General features: G+C 45.0%; 1 protein-coding gene across 1 annotated transcript in view; it reads right to left on the reverse strand.

The window, feature by feature from the left end:
- Window positions 1-24,398, reverse strand: part of LOC146796999 (uncharacterized) — a 233,198-nt gene that overhangs the window by 81,944 nt on the left and 126,856 nt on the right. The window contains exons 11-19 of the mRNA XM_085629585.1: window positions 23,831-23,914; window positions 21,120-21,203; window positions 18,261-18,344; window positions 15,407-15,490; window positions 12,550-12,633; window positions 9,709-9,792; window positions 6,855-6,938; window positions 4,007-4,090; window positions 2,362-2,445 (exon numbers count right to left, since the gene is read on the reverse strand). Of these exons, the coding sequence (XP_085485711.1) occupies window positions 2,362-2,445; window positions 4,007-4,090; window positions 6,855-6,938; window positions 9,709-9,792; window positions 12,550-12,633; window positions 15,407-15,490; window positions 18,261-18,344; window positions 21,120-21,203; window positions 23,831-23,914 (756 nt within the window). The remainder of the gene's footprint in view (window positions 1-2,361; window positions 2,446-4,006; window positions 4,091-6,854; window positions 6,939-9,708; window positions 9,793-12,549; window positions 12,634-15,406; window positions 15,491-18,260; window positions 18,345-21,119; window positions 21,204-23,830; window positions 23,915-24,398) is intronic.

Raw genomic sequence — 24,398 nt, forward strand, 5'->3', positions numbered from 1 at the left:
TCCAGTCTGACGCCTGTGGGTAATTCTAAGGTGAGGAATCCATAACTAATTGTCTCTTTCAGATAAGTGAGGTCATAAGCAGTGCATGGTGGGGGCGCAAGTTATATAGTTGGTGAATTTCTGTTTTTTTTTTTTAGTTCACAACATTAATGTTATCGCTGACATATTCTCTTAACTATAATGTTACTTTAAGTTTTGTTTTTTTCAGGGAATTTCTAAGGTTTTGTAAACCAAAAACAGATCTTTTTATCACACCTAACTATAACGTTACTTTAATCTCAGTGAATTTCTATTGTTTTTTTTTACGTAAAGTAATAATTTATTACCATACGTAAAGCCAACCACGCAGCGCACGGTGGGGGATTGTCTGCAGGGCCTCCACAAACAGTCAATCCCACACTGTTCACGGTCTTTGGCCATGCACAGCAGGGGTTGGCAACAGGGCCTGATCTGAGGACAGGCCCTCAGGCCAACCCATCCGGAGCCAGCACCGTTGCTCACTACTAATGTGGAAGGGGCGGGGCCGAACCTGCATAGTTTGAAGGAGATTTAGCACCTTTGTATAGCAAGCAGTAATTAAAAGGGAGAACCGTGGCTCTGCTTTCAGACCAGAGGCAACAGAATATAACCCACTTGTCTTAGACAGTCAGTACAGAAGAGATCCAATTAATCAACAATGCATTCACCTTCATCAAGCATTTCAGATCGTTTTTCAACGTGCACCTGTAGAGAAATCAGCCTGGAAAATGGCGGGAACACAATTGCATATTACTAATGTGTAAGGGCCGGGCCAAACTGGCATAGCTTAAAGTTTTTTTTGATTGTTAAAAGGGAAAGGGGGCTGCACGGCATACCACCCCGAGCCTTATCAAGGCCCTCGAGAAGGCACCAAGAACATATTCTTTTAAAGGATAGGGTGGCTGTGTGGCCCCCTTCCCAATCTGTTTTCAGCAGCGGGGAACCCATTCCCAGGCCCAATCTGTGAATTTTGGGGAGAGGCCTGAGAGGTCCTCCGCCCAGAGCCTTAAAAAGGCCTTGGGGACCCCTTCCCCCCGGGCCATGTTTTGAAAAAAGAAAATTATGGGGAGCGGGGCAGCGAAGCCTCTGTAACCGATCCTATTCTGTGCCCAGGGACCGTATGCCCTGTGTCCTATGTTTAATATTGGTGGGTGCCCAGCCACGGCACACACCATAAATGCGTTGGGGGCCGGGCGGGAGCCCCAGGGACCTAGCGGCCCTAGCTGGCTGTCTGCATGCTGCAGCTAATTATGCTGCTCCCTCTGGGCGGGAGCAATTTTTTGATCTGCTTTCCTACCTGCATCAGTGTGGGAAGGGAAACAGATCTCAAGCCTGCTCCCAGATGGCAGGAGCATTTTTTAAGCTCCTGCCCACTGGGAACAGACTCTGTGTTTGCTCCCACTGGGCGAGAGTTTAGAAAATGCTACCACCAGGCAGGTGCAAACACAACTTTCCCTGCCAGTGCGGGCAGGAAAGCTGCTCCCCAGGACAAAGCATGTGAGACGGCCCGGGGATTTGGACACCGTGGCAATTAGAGGCTCTGGGTGGGGTGGCACATTGCCCCCTTCCTTTATGCATGGCACCCCTCCCCTTTTTTGTAACTTTCGACCCTGGCAGTGGGCTCCCCTTTTTTGTAACTTTCGGACCTGGCAGTGGGCTCCCCGGGGCCTATTATGGCTTAGGGAGGGGGGGCCATGTGGCCCCCCTCCCCTTTATTTAAACAATCAGCCCATGGTGGGCTTCCTGGGGACTTTAAAGACTGGGTAGCGGGGGCTTCGTGCCCCCTCCCATTATGAAATGTCCCTGGGGGTCGGCTCCCCAAGGCCTATAACTAAGGACTGCAGGCCTGCTGCCATTTTGTTTTTTATCCCTGTGAGCCCAGGTGAGTCCCGTGGGATTGTGGCTTAAATTGCTGTTTGTTTGGCACTGTGGCCCCAGGGGTAGTCCCTCTGGGTACCCCCCCATGGAGCTTTGGGGGACGCAGGGTGTCCCTACCCAGCCCCCTTTTGTAATTTATTTTTCCAGCTCTAGAGTGCAATCCTTGGCAAAGCAGCCATGACCAGTGTCTGCTCAAAAGGGGAATTTGCCTCCTTAGGTAGTTGTTAAAGGAGGGACATTCCTCATTCTTTCTTTCACAGGGCTGGGGAACATTAAATGAAATGAAGTCGCGAAATGATAGGACCACAAACACAGGAGCTGCTGTACTGTTGCATTGGCTTATAATTATTGCATGGCATTAGATCAATATTTTGGTATTTACTATGTATTAGTTAATTTACCTACTGTCAAAAGCCTTAAAAATTATCTCCTCCCCATGTGTAAATCTCAAAGTCGCCCCCTTACCTCTAGCATGCGCACCTCATCATCCGGTGCGCTCTCCATACAGTCCTCCTTTGAGCTCAGAGGGTGTGGCTGATTCCTTGGAGCCTAAGAACAAAGATTGAAGGGACAAAGTTTATCCTATTTTCATTTAACTTTAATATTGTGTTTATTTATTTACTTATTCATTTATCTTAATGGCCCTAAGACACTACCTGGACTTGCCTGTCGGAAGTCTCAGCATTAATTTCACAAGTATCCTAGCGTCTTCCCTACCACTGTCAGCATTTGATGTGCAGCATGCTGCACAATAGTACCGAAAGTGAAAAAAAAATACCCACCCCAGCAGTGTCTGAGGTATAAGAGCACACAAGCACCTCCTACAGAAGAAGGCGAGCAGAGCAGTACCTGCGGATTTTATACATCTAGCGTGGCAGTGCCCGGGGGTGTATACATTTTGGGAATCAATCTTCCAGGAACTAGGGAAAACAGTAGATACAGAGCTACCCCCAGACCCAGCCCTGGCCCTTTTAGGGTATTCCAAGCAACTTCCCAAAGCGGTGCGTAGGCTGGTAGATATGGGTCTTCTTATCGCTAAACGGTGGGTTGCAATGTGCTGGTCAAGGGGCCCCTTACCCACCATGACACAGTGGTCGCATGACATGCTTTACTGCAGTACACAAACTGAGTATTTCAGTGAATTGCTCCCTCCCAGGTGCAGACCCAAGAACTTCTGGGGACTATACACAACATATTTACTTGCTAGAGACTCGGAGGCTGATAACGTGACACCAGCTGACACAGGCGACAATACGCATGTTGCAGTCATTTAGACTGGGGTATATGATGCAAGCTGCAGGTGGTAACCATTGAGACGTGTGGACATGGAGTTTTGACAGCCCCTCCCTCCCCCTCCCCATTTTCTTTCACCCCCCTGGGGGGACATTACATTGACAGGGGACATGACATGTGGGGCCTATGTCCACATACAGGTTTGGCAACTCACCACACTGTACATCAATATCTGAGCGACTTTACATTCTTTACATATCACTGTTCATCCTTTTACCGACAAGGGCTGGATTTGGGGATTTTTTTGTTTTTTTGTTTTGTAACCTATGACATACGATCGCTGCCTGCCCGCTGGGTTGTTGGCTTATTAGCTGTGTATAACTGATCACAAGGCCATGCTGCCGGACCCAGGGTTGTAGGCGAGTAGCTGTGTTCGATTGAGATGTGTGCAATAAAAAAAATAAAAAAATAACTGAATTAAAGGTTGGACATAGTAAAGTTGAGGACGTACAGGCAGTACAATTAAGACATGCAACCCTCTTTTTCTCACTTTGTTGCCAAATTATCCAGCTCTAGAGTGCAATCCTTGGCAAAGCAGCCATGACCAGTGTCTGCTCAAAAGGGGAATTTGAGTTGTTAAAGGAGGGACATTCTTCATTCTTTCTTTCACAGGGCTGGGGAACATTAAATGAAATGAAGTCGCGAAATGATAGGACCACAAACACAGGAGTTGCTTTACTGTTGCATTGGCTTATAATTATTGCATGGCATTAGATCAATATTTTGGTATTTACTATGTATTAGTTAATTTACCTACTGTCAAAAGCCTTAAAAATGATCTCCTCCCCATGTGTAAATCTTAAAGTTGCCCCCTTACCTCAAGCACGCGCACCTCATCATCCGGTGCGCTCTCCATACAGTCCTCCTTTGAGCTCAGAGGGTGTGGCTGATTCCTTGGAGCCTAAGAACAAAGATTGAAGGGACAAAGTTTATTCAATTTTCATTTAACTTTAATATTGTGTTTATTTATTTACTTATTCATTTATCTTAACGGCCCTAAGACACTACCTGGACTTGCCTGTCGGAAGTAAGACTCAGCATTAATTTCACAAGTATCCTAGCGTCTTCCCCACCACTGTCAGCATTGGATGTGCAGCATGCTGCACAATAGTACCCAAGGTGAAGAAACAACACCCACCCCAGCAGTGTTGAGGTATAAGAGCAGCATGGCCAGAACTGCCTGTACGATAGGTATAGCACCTGACAAAACTGAGGTAATACATCCATTGTACTACGTCAGCATCCCTACCCAGCACTGACTTTCCTGGACAACACAGTATTTCCCACAACATTGTTTGCACGTGAAGTATAGGCAGTGGTGGCTCCTCTGCTAAGATGGAGGAGCATCGCCCCACTGCTTTGCAGCAGTGAAAGAAAGGAAAAATAAAATTATAATAACGATGTTATTATCATTTCATTTGTTCCTGCTGCAGCGCTTGGGGGCGGGTGGGGCTGCTCTGCTCGCAGGGCATGGGAGGAGTGGTGGGCACACTGAAGTGTGCATGACGATTTGGCCAGCCGTCTCGGGCCGGCCAAACAGTCATACGCACTTAGCATGTTCTCCAGCTAGGCTGCATTACAGCCTGGGTGAGGAACATGCCCAGGTCCCCAGTCCCTGTCTGAGCGCCGATCTACCATGCTCACACCAATCACAACACTGCATTTCAGTGTTGTGATTGGCGCAGGGGAGCCTAGCTGCTTCCTGTTCAGCCAACACAGAGTAGAGACGACGTGGGAGAGAGCAGTGAGGAAGAAAGTGTCTTTTTCTTTTTTTACACCCCCTTACATCCTCGCCCTGCCACCTCGGATCCGTGCTGGCCACCACTAAGTATAGGGCTTACCTCAGCAATGGCAGCACTTAAAAAAGGATTGCACCTCACAATACTGTTTGCAGTGAAACAGATCACCAACAGAATATCGGAAACAAAAATATAGTGTAGACAGAATATTGTGTCAAAAATATCGGGGAACAAAATATCGAGAAAGTAAGTGTAAATAGGTAAGTAAAGATTTCGTATTCTTAACTCCACATCTACGTACCTTGAAGATATATATATTGTCATGGTACATATATGTTAAGTTATATATAGCAAAAACCTACCTGTAGAGACTTACATTCAAAATATTTTTGTCCTCAATATTCTTGACACAACATTTTGTCCCACAGTATTTTTGTTTCCGATATTCTAAACACCAGTAAAACACAGCATAGCTATCTCTCTTCCATGAATACCACCTTTCCAAAAACAACTTTATAAGGCGTACCATATGTGCACCAACTACAATAAAGGATATCATCTATCCATCTGTAAAAGCACTGCCCAGAACTTTCTATATTAGAACAATCGTACTACACAAGCACCTCCTACAGAGGAAGGCGAGCAGAGCAGTACCTGCGGATTTTATACATCTAGCGTGGCAGTGCCCGGGGGTGTATACATTTTGGGAATCAATCTTCCAGGAGCTAGGGAAAATAGTAGAAACAGAGCTACCCCCAGACCCAGCCCAGGCTCCTTTAGGGTATTCCAAGCAACTTCCCAAAGCGGTGCGTAGGCTGGTAGATATGGGTCTTCTTATCGCTAAACGGCCGGTTGCAATGTGCTGGTCGAGGGGCCCCTTACCCACCATGACACAGTGGTCGCATAACATGCTTTATTGCAGTACACAAACTGAGTATTTCAGTGAATTGCTCCCTCCCAGGTGCAGACCCAAAAACTTCTGGGGAGTATACACGACATATTTACTTGCTAGAGACTCGGAGGCTGATAACGTGACACCAGCTGGCACAGGCGACAAAACGCATGTTGCAGTCATTTAGACTGGGGTATATGATGCAAGCTGCAGGTGGTAACCAGTGAGACGTGTGGACATGAAGTTTTGACAGCCCCCCCCCTCCCCCTCCCCATTTCCTTTCACCCCCCTGGGGGAACATTGCATTGACAAGGGACATGACATGTGGGGCCAATGTCCACATACAGGTTTGGCAACTCACCACACTGTACATCAATATCTGAGCGACTTTACATTCTTTACATATCACTGTTCATCCTTTTACCGACAAGGTCTGAGTTTGGGGATTTTTTGTTTTTTTTGTTTTGTAACCTATGACATACGATCGCTGCCTGCCCGCTTGGTCGTTGGCTTATTAGCTGTGTATAACTGATCACAAGGACATGCTGCCGGACCCAGGGTTGTAGGCGAGTAGCTGTGTTCGATTGAGATGTGTGCAATAAGAAAATAAAAAAAGAACTGAATTCAAGGTTGGACATAGTAAAGTTGAGGACGTACAGGCAGTACAATTAAGACATGCAACCTTCTGTTTCTCACTTTGTTGCCAAATTATCCAGCTCTAGAGTGCAAACCTTGGCAAAGCAGCCATGACCAGTGTCTGCTCAAAAGGGGAATTTGCCTCCTTAGGTAGTTGTTAAAGGAGGGACATTCTTCATTCTTTCTTTCACAGCCCTGGGGAACATTAAATGAAATGAAGTCGCGAAATGATAGGACCACAAACACAGGAGTTGCTTTACTGTTGCATTGGCTTATAATTATTGCTTGGCATTAGATCAATATTTTGGTATTTACTATGTATTAGTTAATTTACCTACTGTCAAAAGCCTTAAACATGATCTCCTCCCCATGTGTAAATCTCAAAGTCGCCCCCTTACCTCAAGCACGCGCACCTCATCATCTGGTGCACTCTCCATACAGTCCTCCTTTGAGCTCAGAGGGTGTGGCTGATTCCTTGGAGCCTAAGAACAAAGATTGAAGGGACAAAGTTTATCCAATTTTCATTTAACTTTAATATTGTGTTTATATTTTTACTTATTCATTTATCTTAATGGCCCAAAGACACTACCTGGACTTGCCTGTCGGAAGTAAGTCTCAGCATTAATTTCACAAGTATCCTAGCGTCTTCCCCACCTCTGTCAGCATTGGATGTGCAGCATGCTGCACAATAGTACCCAAAGTGAAAAAACAACACCCACCCCAGCAGTGTCTGAGGTATAAGAGCAGCACGGCCAGAACTGCCTGTACGATAGGTATAGCACCTGACAAAACTGAGGTAATACATCCATTGTACTACGTCAGCATCCCTACCCAGCACTGACTTTCCTGGACAACACAGTATTTCCCACCACATTGTTTGCACATGAAGTATAGGCAGTGGTGGCTCCTCTGCTAAGATGGAGGAGCATCGCCCCACTGCGTTGCAGCAGTGAAAGAAAGGAAAAATAAAATGATAATAACTTGATGTTATTATCATTTCATTTGTTCCTGCTGCAGCAGCATGGGGGCGGGTGGGGCTGCTCTGCTCGCAGGGCATGAGAGGAGTGGTGGGCACACTGAAGTGTGCATGACGATTTGGCCAGCCGTCTCGGGCCGGCCAAACAGTCATGCGCACTTAGCATGTTCTCCACCCAGGCTGCATTACAGCCTGGGTGAGGAACATGCCCAGGCACCCAGTCCCTGTCTGAGCGCCGATCTACCGTGCTCACACCAATCAGAACACTGCATTTCAGTGTTGTGATTGGCGCAGGGGAGCCTAGCTGCTTCCTGTTCAGCCAACACAGAGTAGAGACGACGTGGGAGAGAGCAGTGAGGGAGAAAGTATCTTTTTCTTTTTTTACACCTCCTTACATCCTCGCCCTGCCACCTCAGATCCGTGCTGGCCACCACTAAGTATAGGGCTTACCTCAGCAATGGCTGCACTTAAAAAAGGATTGCACCTCACAATACTGTTTGCAGTGAAACAGATCAGTGACAGGATATCGGAAACAAAAATATAGTGTAGACAGAATATTGTGTCAAAAATATCGAGGAACAAAATATTGAGAAAGTAAGTGTAAATAGGTAAGTAAAGATTTCCTATTCTTAACTCCATATCTACGTACCTTGAAGATATATATATTGTCATGGTACATATATGTGAAGTTATATATAGCAAAAACCTACCTGTAGAGACTTACCTTCAAAATATGTTTATCCTCAATATTCTTGACACAACATTTTGTCCCACAGTATTTTTGTTTCTGATATTCTAAACACCAGTAAAACACAGCATAGCTATCTCTCTTCCATGAATACCACCTTTCCAAAAACAACTTTAGAAGGCGTACCATATGTGCACCAACTACAATAAAGGATATCATCCATCCATCTGTAAAAGCACTGCCCAGAGCTTTCTATATTAGAACAATCGTACTACACAAGCACCTCCTACAGAAGAAGGCGAGCAGAGCAGTACCTGCGGATTTTATACATCTAGCGTGGCAGTGCCCGGGGGTGTATACATTTTGGGAATCAATCTTCCAGGAACTAGGAAAAATAGTAGATACAGAGCTACCCCCAGACCCAGCCCTGGCTCCTTTAGGGTATTCCAAGCAACTTCCCAAAGCGGTGCGTAGGCTGGTAGATATGGGTCTTCTTATCGCTAAACGGCGGGTTGCAATGTGCTGGTCGAGGGGCCCCTTACCCACCATGACACAGTGGTCGCATAACATGCTTTATTGCAGTACACAAACTGAGTATTTCAGTGAATTGCTCCCTCCCAGGTGCAGACCCAAAAACTTCTGGGGACTATACATGACATATTTACTTGCTAGAGACTCGGAGGCTGATAACGTGACACCAACTGGCACAGGCGATAATACGCATGTTGCAGTCATTTAGACTGGGTTATATGATGCAAACTGCAGGTGGTAACCAGTGAGACGTGTGGACATGGAGTTTTGACAGCCCCCTCCCCCTCCCCCTCGCCATTTTCTTTCACCCCCCTGGGGGGACATTACATTGACAGGGGACATGACATGTGGGGCCTATGTCCACATACAGGTTTGGCAACTCACCACACTCTACATCAATATCTGAGCGACTTTACATTCTTTACATATCTCTGTTCATCCTTTTACCGACAAGGGCTGAGTTTGGGGATTTTTTGTTTTTTTTTGTTTTGTAACCTATGACATACGATCGCTGCCGGCCCGCAGGGTTGTTGGCTTATTAACTGTGTATAACTGATCACAAGGACATGCTGCCGGACCCAGGGTCGTAGGCGAGTAGCTGTGTTCGATTGAGATGTGTGCAATATTAAAATAAAAAAGAACTGAATTCAAGGTTGGACATAGTAAAGTTGAGGACGTACAGGCAGTACAATTAAGACATGCAACCTTCTGTTTCTCACTTTGTTGCCAAATTATCCAGCTCTAGAGTGCAATCCTTGGCAAAGCAGCCATGACCAGTGTCTACTCAAAAGGGGAATTTGCCTCCTTAGGTAGTTGTTAAAGGAGGGACATTCTTCATTCTTTCTTTCACAGGGCTGGGGAACATTAAATGAAATGAAGTCGCGAAATGATAGGACCACAAACACAGGAGTTGCTTTACTGTTGCATTGGCTTATAATTATTGCATGGCATTAGATCAATATTTTGGTATTTACTATGTATTAGTTAATTTACCTACTGTCAAAAGCCTTAAAAATGATCTCCTCCCCATGTGTAAATCTCAAAGTCGCCCCCTTACCTCAAGCACGCGCACCTCATCATCCGGTGCGCTCTCCATACAGTCCTCCTTTGAGCTCAGAGGGTGTGGCTGATTCCTTGGAGCCTAAGAACAAAGATTGAAGGGACAAAGTTTATCCTATTTTCATTTAACTTTAATATTGTGTTTATTTATTTACTTATTCATTTACCTTAATGGCCCTAAGACACTACCTGGACTTGCCTGTCGGAAGTAAGTCTCAGCATTAATTTCACAAGTATCCTAGCGTCTTCCCCACCACTGTCAGCATTGGATGTGCAGCATGCTGCACAATAGTACCCAAAGTGAAGAAACAATACCCACCCCAGCAGTGTCTGAGGTATAAGAGCAGCACGGCCAGAACTGCCTGTACGATAGGTATAGCACCTGACAAAACTGAGGTAATACATCCATTGTACTACGTCAGCATCCCTACCCAGCACTGACTTTCCTGGACAACACAGTATTTCGCACAACATTGTTTGCACGTGAAGTATAGGCAGTGGTGGCTCCTCTGCTAAGATGGAGGAGCATCGCCCCACTGCTTTGCAGCAGTGAAAGAAAGGAAAAATAAAATTATAATAACGATGTTATTATCATTTCATTTGTTCCTGCTGCAGCAGCTTGGGGGCGGGTGGGGCTGCTCTGCTCGCAGGGCATGGGAAGAGTGGTGGGCACACTGAAGTGTGCATGACGATTTGGCCAGCCGTCTCGGGCCGGCAAAACAGTCATGCGCACTTAGCATGTTCACCGCCCAGGCTGCATTACAGCCTGGGTGAGGAACATGTCCAGGCCACCAGTCCCTGTCTGAGCGCCGATCTACCATGCTCACACCAATCACAACACTGCATTTCAGTGTTGTGATTGGCGCAGGGGAGCCTAGCTGCTTCCTGTTCAGCCAACACAGAGTAGAGACGACGTGGGAGAGAGCAGTGAGGAAGAAAGTGTCTTTTTCTTTTTTTACACCCCCTTACATCCTCGCCCTGCCACCTCAGATCCGTGCTGGCCACCACTAAGTATAGGGCTTACCTCAGCAATGGCTGCACTTAAAAAAGGATTGCACCTCACAATACTGTTTGCAGTGAAACAGATCACTGACAGAATATCGGAAACAAAAATATATTGTAGACAGAATATTGTGTCAAAAATATCGAGGAACAAAATATCGAGAAAGTAAGTGTAAATAGGTAAGTAAAGATTTCCTATTCTTAACTCCACATCTACGTACCTTGAAGATATATATATTGTCATGGTACATATATGTGAAGTTAGATATAGCAAAAACCTACCTGTAGAGACTTACCTTCAAAATATTTTTGTCCTCAATATTCTTGACACAATATTTTGTCCCACAGTATTTTTGTTGCTGATATTCTAAACACCAGTAAAACACAGCATAGCTATCTCTCTTCTATGAATACCACCTTTCCAAAAACAACTTTATAAGGCGTACCATATGTGCACCAACTACAATAAAGGATATCATCCATCCATCTGTAAAAGCACTGCCCAGAACTTTCTATATTAGAACAATCGTACTACACAAGCACCTCCTACAGAAGAAGGCGAGCAGAGCAGTACCTGCGGATTTTATACATCTAGCGTGGCAGTGCCCGGGGGTGTATACATTTTGGGAATCAATCTTCCAGGAACTAGGGAAAATAGTAGATACAGAGCTACCCCCAGACCCAGCCCTGGCTCTTTTAGGGTATTCCAAGCAACTCCCCAAAGCGGTGTGTAGGCTGGTAGATATGGGTCTTCTTATCGCTAAATGGCGGGTTGCAATGTGCTGGTCGAGGGGCCCCTTACCCACCATGACACAGTGGTCGCATAACATGCTTTATTGCAGTACAAAAACTGAGTATTTCAGTGAATTGCTCCCTCCCAGGTGCAGACCCAAGAACTTCTGGGGACTATACACGACATATTTACTGGCTAGAGACTCGGAGGCTGATAACGTGACACCAGCTGGCACAGGCGATAATACGCATGTTGCAGTCATTTAGACTGGCGTATATGATGCAAGCTGCAGGTGGTAACCAGTGAGACGTGTGGACATGGAGTTTTGACAGCCCCCCCCCTCTCCATTTTCTTTCACCCCCCTGGGGGACATTACATTGACAGGGGACATGACATGTGGGGCCTATGTCCACATACAGGTTTGGCAACTCACCACACTGTACATCAATATCTGAGCGACTTTACATTCTTTACATATCACTGTTCATCCTTTTACCGAAAAGGGCTGGATTTGGGGATTTTTTTTTTTTGTTTTGGTACCTATGACATACGATCGCTGCCTGCCCGCTGGGTTGTTGGCTTATTAGCTGTGTATAACTGATCACAAGGACATGCTGCCGGACCCAGGGTTGTAGGCGAGTAGCTGTGTTCGATTGAGATGTGTGCAATAAAAAAAATAAAAAAAGAACTGAATTAAAGGTTGGACATAGTAAAGTTGAGGACGTACAGGCAGTACAATTAAGACATGCAACCTTCTGTTTCTCACTTTGTTGCCAAAGTATCCAGCTCTAGAGTGCAATCCTTGGCAAAGCAGCCATGACCAGTGTCTGCTCAAAAGGGGAATTTGCCTCCTTAGGTAGTTGTTAAAGGAGGGACATTCTTCATTCTTTCTTTCACAGGGCTGGGGAACATTAAATGAAATGAAGTCGCGAAATGATAGGACCACAAACACAGGAGTTGCTTTACTGTTGCATTGGCTTATAATTATTGCATGGCATTAGATCTATATTTTGGTATTTACTATGTATTAGTTAATTTACCTACTGTCAAAAGCCTTAAAAATGATCTCCTCCCCATGTGTAAATCTCAAAGTCGCCCCCTTACCTCAAGCACGCGCACCTCATCATCCGGTGCGCTCTCCATACAGTCCTCCTTTGAGCTCAGAGGGTGTGGCTGATTCCTTGGAGCCTAAGAACAAAGATTGATGGGACAAAGTTTATCCAATTTTCATTTAACTTTAATATTGTGTTTATTTATTTACTTATTCATTTATCTTAACGGCCCTAAGACACTACCTGGACTTGCCTGTCGGAAGTAAGTCTCAGCATTAATTTCACAAGTATCCTAGCGTCTTCCCCACCTCTGTCAGCATTGGATGTGCAGCATGCTGCACAATAGTACCCAAAGTGAAAAAACAATACCCACCCCAGCAGTGTCTGAGGTATAAGAGCAGCATGGCCAGAACTGCCTGTACGATCGGTATAGCACCTGACAAAACTGAGGTAATTCATCCATTGTACTACGTCAGCATCCCTACCCAGCACTGACTTTCCTGGACAACACAGTATTTCCCACAACATTGTTTGCACGTGAAGTATAGGCAGTGGTGGCTCCTCTGCTAAGATGGAGGAACATCGCCCCACTGCTTTGCAGCAGTGAAAGAAAGGAAAAATAAAATGATAATAACTTGATGTTATTATCATTTCATTTGTTCCTGCTGCAGCAGCATGGGGGTGGGTGGGGCTGCTCTGCTCGCAGGGCAAGAGAGGAGTGGTGGGCACACTGAAGTGTGCATGACGATTTGGCCAGCCGTCTTGGGCCGGCCAAACAGTCATGCGCACTTAGCATATTCTCCACCCAGGCTGCATTACAGCCTGGGTGAGGAACATGCCCAGGCCCCCAGTCCCTGTCTGAGCTCCGATCTACCGTGCTCACACCAATCACAACACTGCATTTCAGTGTTGTGATTGGCGCAGGGGAGCCTAGCTGCTTCCTGTTCAGCCAACACAGAGTAGAGACGATGTGGGAGAGAGCAGTGAGGAAGAAAGTGTCTTTTTCTTTTTTTACACCCCCTTACATCCTCGCCCTGCCACCTCACATCCGTGCTGGCCATCACTAAGTATAGGGCTTACCTCAGCAATGGCTGCACTTAAGAAAGGATTGCACCTCACAATACTGTTTGCAGTGAAACAGATCACTGACAGAATATCGGAAACAAAAATATAGTGTAGACAGAATAATGTGTCAAAAATATCGAGGAACAAAATATCGAGAAAGTAAGTGTAAATAGGTAAGTAAAGATTTCCTATTCTTAACTCCACATCTACGTACCTTGAAGATATATATATTGTCATGGTACATATATGTGAAGTTATATATAGCAAAAACCTACCTGTAGATACTTACCTTCAAAATATTTTTGTCCTCAATATTCTTGACACAACATTTTGTCCCACAGTATTTTTGTTTCCGATATTCTAAACACCAGTAAAACACAGCATAGCTATCTCTCTTCCATGAATACCACCTTTCCAAAAACAACTTTATAAGGCGTACCATATGTGCACCAACTACAATAAAGGATATCATCCATCCATCTGTAAAAGCACTGCCCAGAACTTTCTATATTAGAACAATCGTACTACACAAGCACCTCCTACAGAAGAAGGCGAGCAGAGCAGCACCTGCGGATTTTATACATCTAGCGTGGCAGTGCCCGGGGGTGTATACATTTTGGGAATCAATCTTCCAGGAACTAGGGAAAATAGTAGATACAGAGCTACCCCCAGACCCAGCCCCGGCTCTTTTAGGGTATTCCAAGCAACTTCCCAAAGCGGTGCGTAGGCTGGTAGATATGGGTCTTCTTATCGCTAAACGGCGGGTTGCAATGTGCTGGTCGAGGGGCCCCTTACCCATCATTACACAGTGGTCGCATGACATGCTTTTTTGCAGTACACAAACTGAGTATTTCAGTGAATTGCTCCCTCCCAGGTGCAGACCCAAGAACTTCTGGGGACTATACACGACATATTTACTTGCTAGAGACTCGGAGGCTGATAACGTGACACCAGCTGGCACAGGCGACAATACGCATGTTGCAGTCATTTAGACTGGGTTATATGATGCAAGGTGTAGGTGGTAACCAGTGAGACGTGTGGACATGGAGATTTGACAGCCCCCCCCCTCCCCCTCCCCCTCACCATTTCCTTTCACAATCCTGGGGGGACATTGCATTGACAGGGGACATGACATGTGGAGCCTATGTCCACATACAGGTTTCGCAACTCACCACACTGTACATCAATATCTGAGCGGCTTTACATTCTTTACATATCACTGTTCATCCTTTTACCGACAAGGGCTGAGTTGGGGGATTTTTTTTTTTTTTGTTTTGTAACCTACGACATACGATTGCTGCCTGCCCGCTGGGTTGTTGGCTTATTAGCTGTGTATAACTGATCACAAGGACATGCTGCCGGACCCAGGGTTGTAGGCGAGTAGCTGTGTTCGATTGAGATGTGTGCAATAAAAAAATAAAAAAAGAACTGAATTCAAGGATGGACATAGTAAAGTTGAGGACGTACAGGCAGTACAATTAAGACATGCAACCTTCTGTTTCTCACTTTGTTGGCAAGTTATCCAGCTCTAGAGTGCAATCCTTGGCAAAGCAGCCATGACCAGTGTCTGCTCAAAAGGGGAATTTGCCTCCTTAGGCAGTTGTTAAAGGAGGGACATTCTTCATTCTTTCTTTCACAGGGCTGGGGAACATTAAATGAAATGAAGTCGCGAAATGATAGGACCACAAACACAGGAGTTGCTTTACTGTTGCATTGGCTTATAATGATTGCATGGCATTAGATCAATATTTTGGTATTTACTATGTATTAGTTAATTTACCTACTGTCAAAAGCCTTAAAAATGATCTCCTCCCCATGTGTAAATCTCAAAGTCGCCCCCTTACCTCAAGAACGCGCACCTCATCATCCGGTGCGCTCTCCATACAGTCCTCCTTTGAGCTCAGAGGGTGTGGCTGATTCCTTGGAGCCTAAGAACAAAGATTGAAGGGACAAAATTTATCCAATTTTCATTTAACTTTAATATTGTGTTTATTTATTTACTTATTCATTTATCTTAATGGCCCTAAGACACTACCTGGACTTGCCTTTCGGAAGTAAGTTTCAGCATTAATTTCACAAGTATCCTAGCGTCTTCCCCACCACTGTCAGCATTGGATGTGCAGCATGCTGCACAATAGTACCCAAAGTGAAAAAACAATACCCACCCCAGCAGTGTCTGAGGTATAAGAGCAGCACGGCCAGAACTGCCTGTACGATAGGTATAGCACCTGACAAAACCGAGTTAATACATCCATTGTACTACGTCAGCATCCCTACCCAGCACTGACTTTCCTGGACAACACAGTATTTCCCACAACATTGTTTGCACGTGAAGTATAGGCAGTGGTGGCTCCTCTGCTAAGATAAAGGAGCATCGCCCCACTGCTTTGCAGCAGTGAAAGAAAGGAAAAATAAAATGATAATAACTTGATGTTATTATCATTTCACTTGTTCCTGCTGCAGCAGCATGGGGGCGGGTGGGGCTGCTCTGCTCGCAGGGCATGGGAGGAGTGGTGGGCACACTGAAGACTGCATGACGATTTGGCCAGCCGTCTTGGGCCGGCCAAACAGTCATGCGCACTTAGCATGTTCTCCACCCAGGCTGCATTACAGCCTGGGTGAGGAACATATCCAGGCCCCCAGTCCCTGTCTGAGCGCCGATTTACCGTGCTCACACCAATCACAACACTGAATTTCAGTGTTGTGATTGGCGCAGGGGAGCCTACCTGCTTCCTGTTCAGCCAACACAGAGTAGAGACGACGTGGGAGAGAGCAGTGAGGAAGAAAGTGTCTTTTTCTTTTTTTACACCCCCTTACATCCTCGCCCTGCCACCTCAGATCCGTGCTGACCACCACTAAGTATAGGGCTTATCTGAGCAATGGCTGCACTTAAAAAAGGATTGCACCTCACAATACTGTTTGCAGTGAAACAGATCACTGACAGAATATCGGAAACAAAAATATAGTGCAGACAGAATATTATGTCAAAAATATCGAGGAACAAAATATCGAGAAAGTAAGTGTAAATAGGTAAGTAAAGATTTCCTATTCTTAACTCCACATCTACGTACCTTGAAGATATATATATTGTCATGGTACATATATGTGAAGTTATATATAGCAAAAACCTACCTGTAGAGACTTACTTTCAGAAAATTTTGTCCTCAATATTCTTGACACAATATTTTGTCCCACAGTATTTTTGTTTCTGATATTCTAAACACCAGTAAAACACAGCATAGCTATCTCTCTTCTATGAATACCACCTTTCCAAAAACAACTTTATAAGGCGTACCATATGTGCACCAACTACAATAAAGGATATCATCCATCCATCTGTAAAAGCACTGCCCAGAACTTTCTATATTAGAACAATCGTACTACACAAGCACCTCCTACAGAAGAAGGCGAGCAGAGCAGTACCTGCGGATTTTATACATCTAGCGTGGCAGTGCCCGGGGGTGTATACATTTTGGGAATCAATCTTCCAGGAACTAGGGAAAATAGTAGATACAGAGCTACCCTCAGACCCAGCCCTGGCTCTTTTAGGGTATTCCAAGCAACTTCCCAAAGCGGTGCGTAGGCTGGTAGATATGGGTCTTCTTATCGCTAAATGGCGGGTTGCAATGTGCTGGTCGAGGGACCCCTTACCCACCATGACACAGTGGTCGCATAACATGCTTTATTGCAGTACAAAAACTGAGTATTTCAGTGAATTGCTCCCTCCCAGGTGCAGACCCAAGAACTTCTGGGGACTATACACAACATATTTACTTGCTAGAGACTCGGAGGCTGATAACGTGACACCAGCTGGCACAGGCGATAATACGCATGTTGCAGTCATTTAGACTGGGGTATATGATGCAAGCTGCAGGTGGTAACCAGTGAGACGTGTGGACATGGAGTTTTGACAGCCCCCCCCCTCCCCCTCCCCATTTTCTTTCACCCCCCTGGGGGGACATTACATTGACAGTGGACATGACATGTGGGGCCTATGTCCACATACAGGTTTGGCAACTCACCACACTGTACATCAATATCTGAGCGACTTTACATTCTTTACATATCACTGTTCATCCTTTTACCGACAAGGGCTAGATTTGGGTATTATTTTGGTTTTTTTTGTTTTGTAACCTATGACATACGATTACTGCCTGCCCGCTGGGTTGTTGGCTTATTAGCTGTGTATAACTGATCACAAGGACATGCTGCCGGACCCAGGGTTGTAGGCGAGTAGCTGTGTTCGATTGAGATGTGTGCAATAAAAAAAATAAAAAAAGAACTGAATTAAAGGTTGGACATAGTAAAGTTGAGGACGTACAGGCAGTACAATTAAGACATGCAACCTTCTGTTTCTCACTTTGTTGCCAAATTATCCAGCTCTAGAGTGCAATCCTTGGCAAAGCAGCCGTGACCAGTGTCTGCTCAAAAGGGGAATTTGCCTCCTTAGGTAGTTGTTAAAGGAGGGACATTCTTCATTCTTTCTTTCACAGGGCTGGGGAACATTAAATGAAATGAAGTCGCGAAATGATAGGGCCACAAACAGCGGAGTTGCTTTACTGTTGCCTTGGCTTATAATTATTGCATGGCATTAGATCAATATTTTGGTATTTACTATGTATTAGTTAATTTACCTACTGTCAAAAGCCTTAAAAATGATCTCCTCCCCATGTGTAAATCTTAAAGTTGCCCCCTTACCTCCAGCACGCGCACCTCATCATCCGGTGTGCTCTCCATACAGTCCTCCTTTGAGCTCAGAGGGTGTGGCTGATTCCTTGGAGCCTAAGAACAAAGATTGAAGGGACAAAGTTTATCCTATTTTCATTTAACTTTAATATTGTGTTTATTTATTTACTTATTCATTTATCTTAAAGGCCCTAAGACACTACCTGGACTTGCCTGTCGGAAGTAAGTCTCAGCATTAATTTCACAAGTATCCTAGCGTCTTCCCCACCACTGTCAGCATTGGATGTGCAGCATGCTGCACAATAGTACCCAAAGTGAAAAAACAATACCCACCCCAGCAGTGTCTGAGGTATAAGAGAAGCACGGCCAGAACTGCCTGTACGATAGGTATAGCACCTGACAAAACCGAGTTAATACATCCATTGTACTACGTCAGCATCCCTACCCAGCACTGACTTTCCTGGACAACACAGTATTTCCCACAACATGGTTTGCACGTGAAGTATAAGCAGTGGTGGCTCCTCTGCTAAGATGGAGGAGCATCGCCCCACTGCTTTGCAGCAGTGAAAGAAAGGAAAAATAAAATGATAATAACTTGATGTTATTATCATTTCATTTGTTCCTGCTGCAGCAGCATGGGGGCGGGTGGGGCTGCTCTGCTCGCAGGGCATGGGAGGAGTGGTGGGCACACTGAAGTGTGCATGACGATTTGGCCAGCCGTCTCGGGCCGGCCAAACAGTCATGCGCACTTAGCATGTTCTCCACCAAGGCTGCATTACAGCCTGGGTGAGGAACATGCCCAGGCCCCCAGTCCCTGTCTGAGGGCCGATCTACCATGCTCACACCAATCACAACACTGCATTTCAGTGTTGTGATTGGCGCAGGGGAGCCTAGCTGCTTCCTGTTCAGCCAACACAGAGTAGAGACGACGTGGGAGAGAGCAGTGAGGAAGAAAGTGTCTTTTTCTTTTTTTACACCCCCTTACATCCTCGCCCTGCCACCTCAGATCAGTGCTGGCCACCACTAAGTATAGGGCTTACCTCCGCAATGGCTGCACTTAAAAAAGGATTGCACCTCACAATACTGTTTGCAGTGAAACAGATCACTGACAGAATATCAGAAACAAAAATATAGTGTAGACAGAATATTGTGTCAAAAATATTGAGGAACAAAATATCGAGAAAGTAAGTGTAAATAGGTAAGTAAAGATTTCCTATTCTTAACTCCACATCTACGTACCTTGAAGATATATATATTGTCATGGTACATATATGTGAAGTTATATATAGCAAAAACCTACCTGTAGATACTTACCTTCAAAATATTTTTGTCCTCAATATTCTTGACACAACATTTTGTCCCACAGTATTTTTGTTTCCGATATTCTAAACACCAGTAAAACACAGCATAGCTATCTCTCTTCCATGAATACCACCTTTCCAAAAACAACTTAATAAGGCGTACCATATGTGCACCAACTACAATAAAGGATATCATCCATCCATCTGTAAAAGCACTGCCCAGAACTTTCTATATTAGAACAATCGTACTACACAAGCACCTCCTACAGAGGAAGGCGAGCAGAGCAGTACCTGCGGATTTTATACATCTAGCGTGGCAGTGCCCGGGGGTGTATACATTTTGGGAATCAATCTTCCAGGAGCTAGGGAAAATAGTAGAAACAGAGCTACCCCCAGACCCAGCCCAGGCTCCTTTAGGGTATTCCAAGCAACTTCCCAAAGCGGTGCGTAGGCTGGTAGATATGGGTCTTCTTATCGCTAAACGGCCGGTTGCAATGTGCTGGTCGAGGGGCCCCTTACCCACCATGACACAGTGGTCGCATAACATGCTTTATTGCAGTACACAAACTGAGTATTTCAGTGAATTGCTCCCTCCCAGGTGCAGACCCAAAAACTTCTGGGGAGTATACACGACATATTTACTTGCTAGAGACTCGGAGGCTGATAACGTGACACCAGCTGGCACAGGCGACAATACGCATGTTGCAGTCATTTAGACTGGGGTATATGATGCAAGCTGCAGGTGGTAACCAGTGAGACGTGTGGACATGGAGTTTTGACAGCCCCCCCCCTCCCCCTCCCCCTCCCCATTTCCTTTCACCCCCCCTGGGGGAACATTGCATTGACAGGGGACATGACATGTGGGGCCTATGTCCACATACAGGTTTGGCAACTCACCACACTCTACATCAATGTCTGAGTGACTTTACATTCTTTACATATCACTGTTCATCCTTTTACCGACAAGGTCTGAGTTTGGGAATTTTTTGTTTTTTTTGTTTTGTAACCTATGACATATGATCGCTGCCTGCCCGCTTGGTTGTTGGCTTATTAGCTGTGTATAACTGATCACAAGGACATGCTGCCGGACCCAGGGTTGTAGGCGAGTAGCTGTGTTCGATTGAGATGTGTGCAATAAAAAAATAAAAAAAGAACTGAATTCAAGGTTGGACACAGTAAAGTTGAGGACATACAGGCAGTACAATTAACACATGCAACCTTCTGTTTCTCACTTTGTTGCCAAATTATCCAGCTCTAGAGTGCAATCTTTGGCAAAGCAGCCATGACCAGTGTCTGCTCAAAAGGGGAATGTGCCTCCTTAGGTAGTTGTTAAAGGAGGGACATTCTTCATTCTTTCTTTCACAGGGCTGGGGAACATTAAATGAAATGAAGTCGCGAAATGATAGGACCACAAACATAGGAGTTGCTTTGCTGTTGCATTGGCTTATAATTATTGCTTGGCATTAGATTAATATTTTGGTATTTACTATGTATTAGTTAATTTACCTACTGTCAAAAGCCTTAAACATGATCTCCTCCCCATGTGTAAATCTCAAAGTCGCCCCCTTACCTCAAGCACGCGCACCTCATCATCCGGTGCGCTCTCCATACAGTCCTCCTTTGAGCTCAGAGGGTGTGGCTGATTCCTTGGAGCCTAAGAACAAAGATTGAAGGGACAAAGTTTATCCAATTTTCATTTAACTTTAATATTGTGTTAATTTATTTACTTATTCATTTATCTTAATGGCCCTAAGACACTACCTGGACTTGCCTGTCGGAAGTAAGTCTCAGCATTAATTTCACAAGTATCCTAGCATCTTCCCCACCACTGTCAGCATTGGATGTGCAGCATGCTGCACAATAGTACCCAAAGTGAAAAAACAATACCCACCCCAGCAGTGTCTGAGGTATAAGAGCAGCACGGCCAGAACTGCCTGTACGATAGGTATAGCACCTGACAAAACTGAGTTAATACATCCATTGTACTACATCAGCATCCCTACCCAGCACTGACTTTCCTGGACAACACAGTATTTCCCACAACATTGTTTGCACGTGAACTATAGGCAGTGGTGGCTCCTCTGCTAAGATGGAGGAGCATCGCCCCACTGCTTTGCAGCAGTGAAAGAAAGGAAAAATAAAATGAAAATAACTGGATGTTATTATCATTTCATTTGTTCCTGCTGCAGCAGCATGGGGGCGGGTGGGGCTGCTCTGCCCAGGCCCCCAGTCCCTGTCTGAGCGCCGATCTACCGTGCTCAAACCAATCACAACACTGCATTTCAGTGTTGTGATTGGCGCAGGGGAGCCTAGCTGCTTCCTGTTCAGCCAACACAGAGTAGAGACGACGTGGGAGAGAGCAGTGAGGGAGAAAGTGTCTTTTTCTTTTTTTACACTTCCTTACATCCTCGCCCTGCCACCTCAGATCCGTGCTGGCAACCACTAAGTGTAGGGCTTACCTCAGCAATGGCTGCACTTAAAAAAGGATTGCACCTCACAATACTGTTTGCAGTGAAACAGATCACTGACAGAATATCAGAAACAAAAATATAGTGTAGACAGAATATTGTGTCAAAAATATTGAGGAACAAAATATCGAGAAAGTAAGTGTAAATAGGTAAGTAAAGATTTCCTATTCTTAACTCCACATCTACGTACCTTGAAGATATATATATTGTCATGGTACATATATGTGAAGTTATATATAGCAAAAACCTACCTGTAGATACTTACCTTCAAAATATTTTTGTCCTCAATATTCTTGACACAACATTTTGTCCCACAGTATTTTTGTTTCCGATATTCTAAACACCAGTAAAACACAGCATAGCTATCTCTCTTCCATGAATACCACCTTTCCAAAAACAACTTAATAAGGCGTACCATATGTGCACCAACTACAATAAAGGATATCATCCATCCATCTGTAAAAGCACTGCCCAGAACTTTCTATATTAGAACAATCGTACTACACAAGCACCTCCTACAGAGGAAGGCGAGCAGAGCAGTACCTGCGGATTTTATACATCTAGCGTGGCAGTGCCCGGGGGTGTATACATTTTGGGAATCAATCTTCCAGGAGCTAGGGAAAATAGTAGAAACAGAGCTACCCCCAGACCCAGCCCAGGCTCCTTTAGGGTATTCCAAGCAACTTCCCAAAGCGGTGCGTAGGCTGGTAGATATGGGTCTTCTTATCGCTAAACGGCGGGTTGCAATGTGCTGGTCGAGGGGCCCCTTACCCACCATGACACAGTGGTCGCATAACATGCTTTATTGCAGTACACAAACTGAGTATTTCAGTGAATTGCTCCCTCCCAGGTGCAGACCCAAAAACTTCTGGGGACTATACACGACATATTTACTTGCTAGAGACTCGGAGGCTGATAACGTGACACCAGCTGGCACAGGCGATAATACGCATGTTGCAGTCATTTAGACTGGGGTATATCATGCAAGCTGCAGGTGGTAACCAGTGAGACGTGTGGACATGGAGTTTTGCCAACCCCTTCCCCTCCCCATTTCCTTTCACCCCCCTGGGGGGACATTGCATTGACAGGGGACATGACATGTGGGGCCTATGTCCACATACAGGTTTGGCAACTCACCACACTGTACATCAATATCTGAGCGACTTTACATTCTTTACATATCAATGTTCATCCTTTTACCGACAACGGCTGAGTTTTAGGATTTTCTGTTTTTTTTGTTTTGTAACCTATGACATACGATCGCTGCCTGCCCTCTGGGTTGTTGGCTTATTAGCTGTGCATAACTGATCACAAGGACATGCTGCCGGACCCAGGGTTGTAGGCGAGTAGCTGTGTTCGATTGAGATGTGTGCAATATTAAAAAAAAAAAGGACTGAATTCAAGGTTGGACATAGTAAAGTTGAGGACGTACAGGCAGTACAATTAAGACATGCAACCTTCTGTTTCTCACTTTGTTGCCATATTATCCAGCTCTAGAGTGCAATCCTTGGCAAAGCAGCCAGGAACAGTGTCTGCTCAAAAGGGGAATTTGCCTCCTTAGGTAGTTGTTAAAGGAGGGACATTCTTCATTCTTTCTTTCTTTCACAGGGCTGGGGAACATTAAATGAAATGAAGTCGCGAAATGATAGGACCACAAACACAGGAGTTGCTTTACTGTTGCATTGGCTTATAATTATTGCATGGCATTAGATCAATATTTTGGTATTTACTATGTATTAGTTAATTTACCTACTGTCAAAAGCCTTAAAAATGATCTCCTCCCCATGTGTAAATCTCAAAGTCGCCCCCTTACCTCAAGCACGCGCACCTCATCATCCGGTGCGCTCTCCATACAGTCCTCCTTTGAGCTCAGAGGGTGTGGCTGATTCCTTGGAGCCTAAGAACAAAGATTGAAGGGACTTGTAGCCTCATGCATCAAGCCAAAATCCAGTCGGTAAAATACCGATTCGCTAATAGCTCCCGGTATTGAGTTAAAAATACCCAATCCCAAAGCATCAACCCAAAAGCAAAAATCGCTATTTAAGGAATCCTTAAATAGCGATTCCTTAAATAGCGATAGCATTTCAGGAATCCCAAATTGAGATTCCTTAATTTAAGGAATCTCTATTTGGGATTCCTTAACTGCAATGCATGAAAGTAAAAAAATTAGCGAATTCGCTAATAGGGGGAGCAAATTACCATGAAGATGAACTGCATGGTAATTTGCTAAAAGTTTGAAAAATGCACTTTTGTGCATTTTTCAAAGTTTCATGTTGCGCACACACATGCCCTTAGAGCATGTGTGTGTGCAACATATGTGCACATATCAATTTCAGGGGTGCAATAGGGTGTCATTTTGACACCCTTGCACCCTTGAAATT

This window comes from Triturus cristatus, chromosome 10 (genome assembly GCF_964204655.1).
Source record: "Triturus cristatus chromosome 10, aTriCri1.1, whole genome shotgun sequence".
Taxonomy (NCBI): Eukaryota; Metazoa; Chordata; class Amphibia; order Caudata; family Salamandridae; genus Triturus; species Triturus cristatus.